The sequence below is a fragment of the Neolamprologus multifasciatus genome, chromosome 23 (assembly GCF_963576455.1).
Source record: "Neolamprologus multifasciatus chromosome 23, fNeoMul1.2, whole genome shotgun sequence".
NCBI lineage: Eukaryota > Metazoa > Chordata > Actinopteri > Cichliformes > Cichlidae > Neolamprologus > Neolamprologus multifasciatus.
The window spans coordinates 37099335-37114346 of record NC_140460.1 but is presented as its reverse complement, the minus strand read 5'-3'; the positions used below and the strand labels follow the sequence as shown (position 1 = coordinate 37114346).

The 15012-nt window shown below is 44.3% G+C and overlaps 1 protein-coding gene across 5 annotated transcripts in view; it reads right to left on the bottom strand.

The window, feature by feature from the left end:
• The window catches only part of pard3ba (par-3 family cell polarity regulator beta a), a 225201-nt gene that overhangs the window by 128364 nt on the left and 81825 nt on the right, over positions 1 to 15012 (bottom strand). For all 5 annotated transcript variants that reach the window (XM_085151856.1, XM_085151855.1, XM_085151854.1 and 2 more), the window contains 3 exons: positions 6544 to 6729; positions 3022 to 3183; positions 1827 to 1901 (listed from right to left, as the gene is read on the bottom strand). In XM_085151856.1, the coding sequence (XP_085007982.1) occupies positions 1827 to 1901; positions 3022 to 3183; positions 6544 to 6729 (423 nt within the window). The remainder of the gene's footprint in view (positions 1 to 1826; positions 1902 to 3021; positions 3184 to 6543; positions 6730 to 15012) is intronic.

Sequence of the window (15012 nt, the reverse complement as noted above, 5' to 3'; positions counted from 1 at the left end):
AAAAACCTGAAAAAACATGACTGAATTAAAATCAAATGGAAATATTTATATCATTATATAGTATGTGCATGTCTGAATGGTTGATTTGGCAGATCTGTATTTATTTATTTATTTATTTTTTAAATTTTTTTATTCTAACACCAGATTTAATTCTTGACGTGATTTGTGTCTTCTGGGATTAAATTTGTCAATTTATTTTTAAAAAAGAAATTAAAAGTTAAAATTATGAAGCGCATATTGTAAAACATTTAATAATAATTGATAATCTACATGATATATATGCTGTATGATGTAGATTTTTCTATGTTACAGCTTTAAACAAAATGTATATTAAAATATGTCTTAAAAAATGTATTATAAATATATTTATTTTATTTATAATAAAATATTTCATATATTTTAATAAATAAATGTAATAATGTAATGTAATTTATGTTCATATTGGGAATTTTAAGTTGTTCAATTCTGAGGAAACACCTTCGTTTATGCATGAAGGAACAAGGACTAAAACACAGACAGAAAAGAGACACCTAGCCCAAAACAGGGGGAAGAGGGAAGCAATAAATTTAATAAATAAGAGCAGAGCCAAAAAGAGGAAAGCTGCTGAAAACCCAACAGGAAAAACAGGCATGCAGGAGGCTTCACACTAGCTTTATTTAAACAGAGGAGAAACATGCAGGTGAGACAGGAAAGCAAGAGTACATCCTCTTAAAAACATGGAAAATAAAAAAGGAAAACTTCACAAAGACAAAGTAGCGGGTTTAACAGAAAAAGAGAGCTAAGTTTAGTGATTTAAACCAATGCGACAGAGAGGAGAGTCAGACGCAGTGATGAATTTAGTACTGCATCGAGCTATGAGTCACTTTTTAAAAGGGGAACAAAATGGTGTGGCAGTTAGCGGTGCTGGCAAAGGGAAAGCTCTCAGATAGATGAATCTGCTTCCAAACCACTGATGGCTAAAACTGTACTGTAGTCACACAAAGAGCAAAAATATTCTCCCCATAATTTCACTGGTGGTAATGCTCATAACGTTACACAGATAAAAATGAATATTTTCCCAAAGTGCTTTGCTTTCATTTCAATTCCTTAATTTTCAGTTAAATCTTTTTTGCGTGCATGAGATCATCCACACACTTAAGACTCAGTCAGAGCTGAAAGTATCGTCTGGTCAGAGACTGATTGTGAATGCAATTATGCGAGTGTGCGTCCACATAGCTGTCTGCAGATCTGTGTGTGTTGCTGTTACTCTGACCGCGAGTGGGCATCTTGCTGTGCGTAGGCGAGTCCCCGTACATCTGCTCTGCCATCGCTCGGATGTTTTCGGCGTAACTGTTACTCTCGTGGTCGTGGAGATCATCCAGCGTGCGGCTACGCGTGCGCCTGCCCTCGTGGCCGCGCGTGTCCACGTGACGCCGCGCGTTGCCCTGAGAGTCGGCCACACTGTGACCGCATGCGTTATCGAGCGTGCCGTGGGCGTGCGCGCCCGTGAGCGTTTGGCCGCATTCGCACCTTTCCCCGTTTAGATTCCCCTCTGTCGGCTTGTTTGAGCTGCGCACTGTTTGGCGGTGCTGTGCGTACTCGCCGTCATCATGGCCGCACTCGTTATCCCTTTGTCTGAACCCAAATGTGTAACCGCTACGCCCGTGAGTGCGGCTAAATCCATAGGTGTATCTGGTGTGCGTCTCCCCTGGCCGCTGTGCGTAACGCTGCCTGTGGCTCGGAGGCAGCGGCTCGGTCGCCCGCCGCCTCAGCGACGGGAGGAAAAGAGACGAGGAGCGGCGAGGCGGAGATGGCTGCGATTGGTGGCGGCCGTCACCCGTTCGTACCTGATTGCTGGAGCCGGCTTGAATGTTGGGTTGATGGTTGGTGGAGATGTTTGAAGTGGAGTTGGCACTCCCCATCTGCAAAGCAAAATAAAGTCATTTTGACGTATTTACAGCGACTGAAGTGGCACAAAGCTTATCGAAGGCCTCCTAAATAAACAACACTGTTATCTGCTGCTTCTTGTTTGGGTGTCAACTCAAACTTAAAGCTGTAAAAATCGCCTACCTTTTCTCTGGGTTGATTTTTTATTTTGCGTGAAAAAAAACTGTCACGAGAATGTAGCTTATGCAGTCTTAACAGCCAAACAAATCACACAGCATGACAGTCGCACGGGGAGCCTTTATTTTCATTATTTCTATCCAAATGTGTTTATGAGAAGCACTTCTCTACGATGACTGAGCTGAGGGGCTTTCTGAATACTGGAAAAGGTTTTGTTTGTCACAGGAAAAAAAGAAAAGAAAGAAAGAACACCATCTGTGTCACTCCACAATCAATTTAACTGGGTTTTGTAAAAAGATTTAGGACTTCAGCCTGATTTCACATTGCCAACCCACTTACTGTTTACTGTATAAGCAGCACTTTTTTTTTTAAGTGTCAGCCTCGAATGATGACAACATGAGAGAGAAAAATCATCCTAAAGCGAATTATATGTTTAATTGATTCTGCTGTCAAAACTGTGGCAGCTGCTTATGATGTGAATAATCTTTGAACGTATAAGGGTGTGCAGAGGATTTCATAATGCAGCAGGCATTCCCTAATGTACCCGAATTCATCCAGCCCGACTCTGGGAATCTAAAACTTTTATTTAGCTCATAAGGAAACATGAAAAAACTTGCAAATGTTTTGGAATAAACGGGCGCACTCATCGCCTTGGATATTTTCTGGATTAAAGAGTTGAAAAAGACTGATTTCTGCAGGACTGTATCAAGATAGAGCCGTCGTGGCTCCTTCCAAGCCACTGATGTGAACCTCTCTGCTCTTTCCAAGGCTTCAGACTCCAAAGACCTCCGAAAGTCCACCTGAGCACTTCCGTGGCCTAAAAACGTCACTGCTTTCCATCAGTTACGTTTTTTTTTTATTAACAGCAACATCTTAGTTGGCGATGAAGCTCTCGCTTTCTGAAATACAGCTCTCAAAAAAAATCCCACGATGCCACAGAAGTTGGCTCTGGGATGAGAAAAACAAAGCTTGCTGTACCTGCTTGTGCGCTCGGAGAACAACCACCTGGATGGTGCCTCTGGTGTTTCCTTCCGACGACATGGACCGCCTCAGGCCCTCCATGGCGGCGTTGTTGGAGCGCCCGAGCAGCGATTCGCCGTTCACCGCTATCATCTGATCGTTTATACACAAACGGCCATCCTGTCGGGAGAAGACGACCGTTAGGTGCGCTTTAAGAGAAAACCTGAACGTGTCCTTTGCGGTCGGTCAAATTTTATTTACTCAATTTAAGTAAAATAATAAAATGAGATCAAAGCGAGCAGAGCGTAAAAAGATTAAAACGCACTAGAATGGGTACTGATAAAGTTTTAAAAGTGAGGGAGAGAAATTTGGAGAGGTATAAAGTGTGTGTGGGTGTGTGACAGAGAGGCCGAGTGGGAAAGAAGAAAATGGAAGAAGGGGGTAGGCAAGAAAATTGTGGAGTTAGCAATCTACTGAGAGCGAGAGAGCCATGATAAATACATAGAGCAGCTAATGGAATAGCCTCCGTGGGCACTAAATCACTTCTAAGTGTTTTAAATAGCAGCCTCTTGTAGAGAGGCAACACAGAATAGTGCCCTGGAGGGAGGGAGGGAGGGAAATGAACGATCCAGTGAGGGAGAAGGAGAGAGAGGGGATCAAATGAAGAGAGTGATGCAAAAAGGCAATAAATGAAAGAAAATACAAGACGACACAGGGAGAGACTCCTGGAGTGTGTGTGAGAAAGTCTGAAGATCCCATTATGGTCAGTGCTGCCCTTTGACCCCACCGCATTAACAAGGCACCGTTTAGGCTGACCTCAAAAATGACACCACACACATGTACGCGCACACCCAGAAGCACAGAGTTTAAGGCCTGGCATCAAATTCGAGGATGTCATCAAAAATTGATGCTTATCCCAAATACGGCAGACGTCTGTGATATTCCCATTAATTCCTTCATTCTCCATGTAAGCAGCTGCAGCACGCTACATGTAAATTTAATTTGTTTTCTCAGCATACTCTTTGAAATGATCGTGTGACAGGATTAGGGGTAAAGTCAAAGAACTTTCTTTTTTTTATATATATATATAATTGAGGCCCCCGGCCTGACACCCCTCCTCCCAGCCTAAAACTATTTAATGGAAATAGGTTAGATCTCGCCACGTCTCTTCCTCATCTCCTCCTTTTCTGTGCCTGCTGTGTGATGATGTGTGTGTGTCAGTCAGGCTCAGGGGACGCCCGGGTTCCCTCCTCTGCACCGGCCTGCTGCTGCAAACTCTCATCAGGCCCCTTAGCTGCTTTTCATTAGCATGAATCGACGTCGAGGAGGAGACACGCGCACACATACAGTATCTACTCTTACGCGCTCTGTTCCTGCTGAGTGTCTACACTTTTCAATTTTCTTTTTCTCCTCTTATTCCGCCTCTTTGCGTCGCTCTCTCATTCGATACAGCTCATCTCTTCCTTCTCAGATTCCCTCCCTTCTTGCACTCGTTCACCCGCTGTCTTCTTTCATTAGGCTCCTTCCCTCCGTTCCTCGCTGCTGTCTGTCTCTCCTGCCTCGCCACTCTGTCCCAGAGACCAGTTTCGCAGCCCGCCGCAGATCTTACGACGACATTCTGTCGGAGCGCTATCCGCATCGGCAGATGTCTGAAAACTACTTCTGAAGGCACTTTTGGGAGCCGCTGTCTGGCCTGCCTGATCCCAGAACAGCTATTTATCTACAACGGCACACTCGTCTTTGCGCCTCCTTGTCGTGCAGAACAGATCTGGGGGCAGCGACGAGAGGTGCAAAGACTTGTGACATTTGCTGGCGGCCACAGATTGAGGCCAAGCAGAGGAATCTCCAAAGTGCTGAAATAGGATGTTTTTTTCCTGATGCACTCACAACTTGAAGTGAGCACTGAGTGATATAGATAAGACTGCTGCAGTGCTTATGTGACAAGGCCACTTGGGGTCAATGGGTGTCAAAGGTTAAGGGAAACCAAGAGGGGGCGGGGTTGGAAGCAGAGAATGACAGGAAATGGAAAAGAGGAGAAGACAGGAAATGACAGAGAAAGACATCAGAAAACAGGGGAAATAGAGCGACTAAATACAACTAGATGAAACAAAAAGAAAGACAATAAGAACAATCCCCATGGCATTCCTTCTATGTACCTGGGAGAAACAAAAACTGAATAAAATGATCAATCAAAGAAGCCTGAACAGTTTAAGTCTGAGATTTTAAAAAAAGTGCAGATCGATTCCTAACCTGTAAATCCCTCAGGAGCTGTTTCTGCTTAGAACAGGGGAAATATTTGCTCATTTCACTGCTTTAAATGACAATTAAAATGCCTTTTTTGTTCTGGTGAGATGGATTTTGTTTTTTAAAGAAACATGTCAACATACAGGTCTTCTTCATGGAGTTACTGTCCTGTAAAAATATAGTTTTTCACAGGACTCTATGCAGTCCTGTGAAAAACTAAGTAAACTCCATGATTCAGTGACTTGCAGAACTACCTTTAGCAGCAATAAGTTGAAGTGATGGTTTTCTCCATGTCCCGCATCACTGTGAACTTTGGCCTGCTCTCCTTTACAGCGTTTATTTATTTATAAATAACTTTATTTATGCACAGCTCTCTTAAGGTCACACCAAAGCACTTTAATCAGGTCTGAGTTGGACCACTTCATTGTAGGTTTTTCTGCTTGGGGTCCTGTTATATCACTGAGCTTCAGTTATCAGACAGGTGGCCTCATATTCAACTTCTAGAATAATTTGTTATGAGTTTAATTTAATTGCCCAGAGCTGCAAAACAAGCCCAAATCATCACCCCTCAACCATCGTGCCTTACAGGTGGTAAGAAATATCCTGGGTTCACCATTCTACTCAAGGATGCTGCAGCATGCAGAGTGAAAGAGCCAGGCATCGAACCACCAACCTTCCAATTAGCAGTCTATCCTTTCTGCCTCCTCTTTTCCATCAGTACTTTGAGTCTTGTGGTTTCCTCAGACGCAACTTTGGAAACTTAAACCATTTTTAGAGAGAAGAGGTTTTCTCCTGGGAACCCTTCCAAACAAGCCATACTTATTCAATTAGGGTTAGCAAGAGTTTCCATAATGAAATTACTAATAAAATGAATAGCCTTTTAAAATGAGTAATAGGTCAGAGGGTTGGTTGAATATTTGAAATACTAAGTTAATAGTTATAGATGACTGAAATACTGAAAGTTATCCAGATCCAGTTTAAAATACAGTCACCTGAATGTGAAAGGTGTTGGAAGAGTTTGTGAGGGTTACGTCAGCTGAAAGAGGCTGGGAACCATTTGTTAACAATTACACTGAGCTCACAAAGTTGTCTGTTAGCCCCCAAGCACTGCGTGGGTGGGTGGATGGCTGGATGGAAGGAAGAAAGGAAGGCAGGATGGCAGGAAGGAAGAAAGGATGAAGGGATTCAAGGAAGGCAGGATGGAAGGAAGGAAGGAAGAAAGGATGAATGGATGGATGGATGTTACATAAAAGTGGGATCTAAAGGCCTGAAAACATGGATGTGTGTATTTCCTACCTTATAAGCAGCCCCTCCATGAATGATTGACTTGATGAAGATTCCCAGGTCCTCTCCGGTCTCCCTGGACTTGTTCCCCTTTAGGCTGACCCCCAGGCCGGCCGAGCCCGTTTCATTGAGCGGGATCTCGTACATCAGCTGCTCCCTGCCATCCTCCATCACCCGAATGCTCGAGTCCTCCCCTTTCTGAAAAACAGAGTAAAGAACAGAGGCTCAGATGTTATGTAAAACACTATAATCTGTTCACACATACACCTAGAGCATACTTTACATGATAACTGCTGAGTGTGATAGCTGATGAGTGAGGCAGGAGCACCATAGCCAACTGAACTGACTGATAAGGCATGTACCTACAGCACAGTGCACCGACTATACTCAACACCACGGAAAAAGGAGGAGTGAGAGATGGATTAAAGAGATGGAAGGCAGCTGTGGGGAGTGAAAAAAGACTGAGAGAAAAGGAAAGGAGACGACAGGAGTGTGTGTTGTGTACTGGAAAGACAGATGAAGGTGTAGCGAGAAAAATAAGCACGCTACTGTAGAGAGGTTATTCCATTTGGAGATGAAAGGCGTAGACGGAGAGCAAGCCATTTCTAAAGGAAACATAATAACCTTTTCATACCTCCTCCTGGAGCCCTGTGGGGGAGGAAGGGGAAGGAGAGGAGAGGAGGAGGGGAGAGGATGGTGGCGCAGAGGAGCATTTAAAAGTAATAACCCGTCCCTGAGGTATATCCACTTCTTCTCTCATTCACCCCCCCACCTCGTTACATTTCGTCCTAATCGCTCAATCTCACTATACGTCCCTCCCTTCTCCACCTGCGGGTTCTTTCCTCTACTTTCTGCCGCTCTTTTTTTCCTACACCTTTTCACATCCGCCACCCCACGCCCACACCCCACCCGTCTGCTGCCATTTAATGTGAGGAAAATGACCAACAGCAGCACTGCTCCGAAAATGAGACGAGGGGGAGAGAGAAAGCAAGGGAGAAAGAGGCGACGGAAAGAGAGAAAAGGAAAATGTCTGTCATTAGAGGACGGCATAATGGAGAGCAAGCAAAAGGGAAAATGCCAGGTTCAGACAGCCAGGGGGAAAAAGAACGAAAGAGAGCCTGCGGAGGGGAGTCGCCTCAACACCACTTCACTCCCGAGCTTTATTTTTTTTGAGAAAAGAGATGGAAGGTTAAGAGGTGTATACGCTTGTGCTACACATCTCTCGCTCTCTCTTTTTTTATTCTTGCTCAGGTTGAGGCAGAAAGTATGCGAGAGGTTTCAAAAACTACGGCAGAGACAATAGGCGCTTTAAAGTCAGCTCTGACTCATAAGATAAGTAAATGTCAGATTGGATTTTGTTAGGAACATGCATATACATTATCACCGCCACGCCAGTTGTCACAGCTTTAAAGATCTGAGTACCCACGGCAGGATTGCGGGAGCCTTACATCACACACCTACTCTTCAGTGAAGCAGGAATCCATGTTCACATTCCCCTCTCATCGTGGCACAGTGCTGAAGGATGTGGGAGTCAAATATGTCCTCAAGTATAATTTTAGCGAGAGAAAAAGAAAAAATCACTCTTCCTGACTCGCTGTGATCCTCCAGACCTGCAACCCCGTCTCCCCCCTTGTCAGCGCTGCTTAATTAAAACAACAGCCTGTTAAAGCCTTCGAGCCTGGAGGGATAGTCAGCTCCAAAGAGAGAGTCAAACCTCTCGACTAAGTGATGGGAAATGAGGGAAACCTAGAGGGCCGTCTGCGTGGTAGCAAAGAGATCCGATACACTGTGCTTGGTCAGTTCTATAAAAACAGTCACCTATTTTCAGGTGCTCAAATTCAGCTTACTTGTAGGCTGCTTTACAAAGAGGTGTTATCAAGTTCTTCTTTTTTAATTAAAAGTGTTATAGCTCTGGGACAACCTGAGAGAAACACCTGTAACAAATACAGCATCACTGTCATCAGATATGCTCTTGATTCAATCAGAAACAAAGATGAGCTCAGTTGGAGGAGGGTTTCAAAGTGGCATGCACTGTACAGTACAGTAAACCTAGAGCACTTATAGTTTCATCACAATAGATATATAAAGAAGAATCAGACAGAGGTGGGAATTAATAAGCATTTGCATCCTGTGTCGTCTTTGGAAAAAGAAATGGTCAGCACTTTTTTTCCATGTGAATATACGATGGCTGCCTTTGATTTCATCCTTATTTGTTTCTCATCTTCTTCCAGTTATCCAGTTCAGAGGGGCTGGAGTCTATCCCATCTGTCACGATGAAAGGTATGTACTGGATGCACTCGCACTCAGACTTACAGCCAATGTAAATCACCAGTTAACTTGACTCGCATGTGTTTGGATGGTGGGAGGAAGCTGACTTGACTCTTGACTTGATGAAGTAAATACTACCCACCCCTGCAGAGGACCGGGTGGGCAAGCTGACTGGGATTTATTCAGCTCATTTTCATTGTACGTCACCAAGTTACAACAGCAGTCATCTCGAGGCCAAAAACCCCACAACAATATAGACATTAGGAACCCAACAATCCAGTATGAGCAAGAGATCTGCAACAGTAGGTGGAAAAAATGGAGTGGGAGTCGAGAGAAGAGTGCAGGGAGGTGACTAACAAACGAGACAAAGCACAAACTTTGGCAGAGAGACGACAAAGTTGAAGACAATAGCAGCACATGCACAGGAGAGGAAAGTGGAGGTAGTTTAGCAGCCCGAGCCTATAACCTGATCCAGATGATAAGATATAACGAGGCACGATCATCCAGGACTTTGTATGTGAGGAAAAGGATTTGAAGGATTTGAAATTCCACTCTGGATTTTACAGGGAGCCAACGAATGAGACAGCGCCGTCTTTCCAGTCCCTGTTAGTGCTCTCACTACAACTATTAGCAAACCCCAGTAATAAGGACTTACTTCTTATCAAACTGCAATGTCCCTAATTCAGGTCAGGTCTCTCACACCTCATTTTCCAGTCTTGAAAACCGAGGTTAAAGAAACTTCAGTTCAAAAATGTTAAAGACCCTCCTCAGAGTAATATGGATTACCCCAGTATTGCCCTCATCTCCCTGGTGAGGTCAGGAGCTCTCCTTCTCCTATCTCACGGAAAATTCTGTTTTCAGTGCACGTGCACTGAAAATTTCCAGTTTCGACATTACTCTTGTCACATCATTTTCTTGCATGAATCAAACTTTAAGGTGAGTTAGAAACATTTCTCATTCTGATGGGCCAACAGCTCGCTGGTGTCAAACTCTGCACATAAATCAGGCTGCACTCAAATGACAGTATGTAAAAATTAGAGTTAAGAGGAGACTTCAAATCAGATTTAGGGTCATTTCTGCGTTTTCATTTTACACTCTGGCCTACAGAGGTACCCCAATCTGCACAAAACATTCAAAAATGAAACGATAGCTTTATCGTTACACATCTTTAACTCGGTGCTCATGATCAGTTCCACGATACGAATAACGAGCAAAACCCAACCTTCAAAAGTCACAGAATCTATTTTCTGCTCGAGTATAATTTGAGATTTTCAGTCGGGGCTTATTTTTATCAACAAGGCATTTCAGAGTGCTGCTACTCAAAACCAGGCATTACAAAGACAATCTGCTTCTTCCTGCTTGAGAGACACTTGAGAAGACTCAGGTGGCAACCTGGGAGGTTTTAAATACCTCTGTGATCTAACTGCAATAACACACGAGGTGAAGGTGGACACATCAGAGCACAGCAGGCTCTTGGAGAAAAGACACTGAGAAGTTATTAAAACAAGATGTTTATTTATTCTAACTCACTGCTTATTTATATTTATTTACACAACCAAGTGATTCTCAGCAGTGGTCCGAACACGCAAACCCACTCCCACACATCGCTAATATCCCCGCTAATGCCCGTTCCTTGGGGGCAAATTGCATCCTCCAGGCGAGTGGGGCCCCTTGCCGCTCCCCTCCGCTGTTAGCCCTCAGCAATGGATCTTTAACAAGCTTTTAGTCAGGAGTGAGGCCACCCTCTTCAACACCCAAATGAGGAGACAAAAAGGAGCTTTTTCTTACCCCGGGGTGGGAGGCAAAGAGGAGATGAGGGGAGGAGGAGGGGTGACACACGGCGATTACACACAGAGTCTTTTGTCGCTGAGGATTTCTAAATGGGGGGTTTCAAAGCGGGGGGATTAGTGGTGAGAGCGACATTCAATTAAGATGCGATCTCGCCGCGCTTGACGCCGACGATGGAGCTGCCAATTAATCGCCTTAATGTCTCGCCTCCTCGCCGCTTTACACCTTTACCTCACAATGAAGAGAAAGGAAAATAAAAAATGACTGATTGGGGGATAATTCTGGAACGGCATGAAGAGCTCCAGACAGGGAAAATAAAAAGAGAAGGAAGAATGACGGGATGTGTACAAATAAAAAGAAGGCAGCCAAAGAGGCCAAGTTGATGAAAAAGACAACAGCAACACAACAAAGTTATTTTTCTCCTCACAACCTCCTTTTTCCTGTGAGCTGGCCTTGCTGGCAGGAGTGGGTCAGCCATGTGCAGAGTGACCCCCCCATCCTGTCCTTGGCATGACAAACACACACTTTCTCTCACGCACACATATATATCATGCTCTTGACAAAAACCCGCTTAAAACAGAAAAAACATTACAAAGCAACTCTCTAATCTCCACCCCGACACAAAACGAGGCCCCGCGAAATAATGAGCGCGCCGAGCGGAGGAGATGCAGAAATGCTGACAGGAATGAAACTGTGATTAGAAGTTATCACTTTTTAATTACTCAGAGAGTGCGCGCTGGTGCAGGAGATGGGGTAGAAAATCGACGGCTTTTTTGTATCCTAATAAGGAGGCTAATTCACACGCTTTATTGTTATTCTTTTGACTAAAAGAGACCAGCATGCCTCCCAGCGCTGCTGAGCGCTTTCACAGAACCGCACGCTGCTCATGAAACATCAGTAACTCCCCTCCCTCCATTGAAACTAATCAATCAGCAGTTCAGCCAGTTCCTCTAAAAGTCTACTTTACTTGTACAAGCGAGATAAAACAGACTATATGAGCACCGGAGGAGAGAATCTTATGGGTTGGCAGCGGTCGCACGGGGAATATAAAAACTAGACTTGCAGTGTCATGCTTCGCTTCAACTTGCTGTGCCACCAAGTGCCTGCTCTGCTGAAGTGCCCCTTGGCAAAACACTGGACCCTGATCAGCTGCTCCACAGCTGGTTTGACCTCTAACCTCCCCGTGTGCCTCAGTCAAGGCCTTACTTGTTTAGTTTCAATTAAATTTAATTAATTTTTATGCATGCATACGTGCAGCCTCCTGAAAGTAATGAATTCTACCAAATTTCACAAAGTCATTGAAGTTCTGGCACAAAGTGAGCACCGCATTAGGTCAGTGAGGCCTGATAGACCGACAGATCAGCTGCTCTCAGTGTCAGCCCACATCAGCTGATGGATCAGCTGAAAGCATCCTACTGACTAATTGCATGTAGGATGCAATCTTTAAGGCTACATCAACACTAATCCGGATAATTTTGAAAATGGCGTTTTCGTCTAAAAACACTCTGCGTCCACACTATCGTTTTCATCCACACTGAAAACGCTAAGTTCCTGTAGTGCGCACGCGTGAAACTTAAGACTATTCGACCTGCGTCATTTCCGTCTGCCGTTGGTTTACTTTCCGGCTCTTTGACACGTCGAGGAGGAACATCGAGGTTTATCTGGAGTATCTGGAGCCATGTACAAACTGTTATAAATCTTTAATAGGGCTGTAAAAATTGAGAGCAAACAGAACTAGACTTGCTGTACAATGCCGTCCGCCACCTTAGTTGAATTGGTCACACACAGTTTGTTGTTTGCTCTCATTGTTTTCAAAAGCCTCTGTTTTTGCAGTCTAAATTTCAAATGTATCCACTTTGGAGAGCGTTTTCAAAAAGCTCAGTTTTCCTTAACCAAAAACGCCGCTTCAGTGTGGACGAAAGGCCAACACGGAGAGAAAAAGATGCGTTTTCAAAGTAAAATGTATTAGTGTGGACATGGCCTAAGTTGGTCAGGCCTGCTGTGACATGCAAGCCAATTTGCAACCCACCTCCACCCCAGCTCCTCTTTTACAGGCTATTTCTGACTAGACCTGTCACTGACACTCTGAGCCATAAAACCAAATGCTACTCCACTACTTACACCCCGACACTAAGGATATTCCATCAAGCACCACTATAGGTTTAAACACAAACCAGCAAACCTAAACAATCCAGTGGCTATTATATATTGTTAGGATTAGTTTTAGTGCTAAAAGGCATGAAAAGCAGCAGGTATTACAGCTGGGAGGATACACTGTTTACGATGAACTTCTAGAAAAATAAAGAAGCAAACACTTCACCCGTTTTAAGTTGCTCAATGCTCAGACTCCTCTACATTCACAGTAAATACAGTGAGCTTCTCTTACGTCGATTTCATCCCCTAGAAGCTGTCTTTGTACCACGCAAGAGAAAATAACTGCCTGAAATCTAATCCGAGAAGAGAAATTTGAAAATGTGCACCATGAACATTTTGTAAGGCCTCCGAATGCTTTCGATTTCTAATGTGAATGAAATGAATGGAATGCTGAAGGTCACAAAGAAACACTGTAACACAAATTCCTTCAGACTCAGTTTGAGCTCAAACGCCGGACATTTGACACTAACTCCGGGAGCTCCGAAGAAATCGGGCTACCAGGAGAAAAACACGGCGCAGACTGGGTGTAACAGCGATATAAGATACTTTCATACTCCAAAGAGGTTCTTTCATAAAAGCACTGAAAGAGAACAGGGTCATAAGGGGAGCCACGCAGTTTTTCTTACACTATAAACATATCTGAGCTTTACAAGTAGTGTAAAATGACTACCTTGAACCTTTTGTTTCAGTGTCAGTTTCAGTCAGACTCTGGATACAAGGACACACTATCTGTGCACTAATCTATCCTTTCAACTCACTGTACAGCTCTGACAGGGATACTCGAGTGTTTTCCGTGCCGCATCGATGCAAAATCCAGCACAAACAACACAAAGTCCTTAACCTGTTTTCAGGTTTCACATAACATCGCATCATCGACCAAGCGCACGCAAACACACTTTCCTTAAGTGATCCTTGAACCGAGCAGACAGACAGATAAATGTAGAGATGGGCATTTTCAGCTGAACAAAAATGTTTCTGCTCAAGAGCAAAATGAGCTTTGATAGATACAAAAGCTCATAATGCAGACGAATTACCTGCAGCAGCAATATGATGCTGGTCGATGGACTCGGCTAATTAACCTCAGCAGCTGCTGGATGTAAAACCGCTGTGCTGAACTGCAGACACGAATGTTTGCTGTGTGGATGCATAAGAACGCTTTCTACAAGACGTTAAAGCCTCTAAAGCATGGAAAAATAATCACTAGTCAGGCAGGCACTCAAACACATCCTTAGGATGGAAGAGGCAGACGGGCACATTTAATGTCTGCATCTTCTTGATATCCGACCACCGGCACGAAATTCCACAATAATTCAGTACAAGCATTTGGAAACATCCAGTATCATTAAGGAGAGCGCAGGAAGGTGGGAGGTGTGTCCTGTAGCATTGTGTGTTTAAGTGTGCGTTTGCTCATTTGCACGCTTTTAACTGCAAACTTTTTCTCTGCAGTTCTTTCCGCATCTGCGTATTTATGTTTTTAGTGGGGAGGAGTCTGCACATCTAAAGTCAATCAATAGAACCACTAGAGAGAGGGTGTGTGTAGTGTCTTTGTGAGTCTATCTCTAAGTGTGCATGTGTGCGCGCGCTTAGGGGACATCAAAATGTCTTTGAGGTGGAGGACTGTGCTGGAGATAAGGGCCAGATCTCACGGGGCACCAGCAACTTCAACAACTTCGACAGATACAGGAGTGAGAGCCCCCCTCCCCCCTCCCTCCCCCCAACTCTTTAAGTCTCTCTCTAATGCACAAATACAAGCAAGTGTTAGATGAAGACTGTAGAGTCTCTTCAAAGTGCACTTGTTATGCCAAGACTGCTGGGCCATTAATGAGGGCAAACTATTTTCGGAAGCAGCAACTTAGCTGTTTAAAGATGTGTGATGTGTTCGGCGCGCGTGTGTGTGTGCGCGAGCGAGTTTTATATCAAGGTCTAGGTGTTCGGGAGTGTATGTGTGCGCAGCTCGCCTAGGTGTGAATATGCATCAGTCACTACAAAGCCCCCGCGTGTCTTTCTCACAGTGCTTTGAAGTAATGGGAAGGGAATAATCAGAATAACCAGAGGACAGAAAGGAGAGAACAGGCGAAAACATCATTTACGCAGAGCGAGTGACTTTCAAGGGGCCAGCTGGCTTTCTGTGTGTGTTTATTGATAAGAAGATGTGTGAGGCTCGGTCACATTGTGACCCCGCCGGCCGCAACAGGTAAACGGTCACTTAACACCCGGGGCGTGCCGACAAGCATGGACACACTCGCGCGTTTCCTCTGGGGCCCCGCTGTG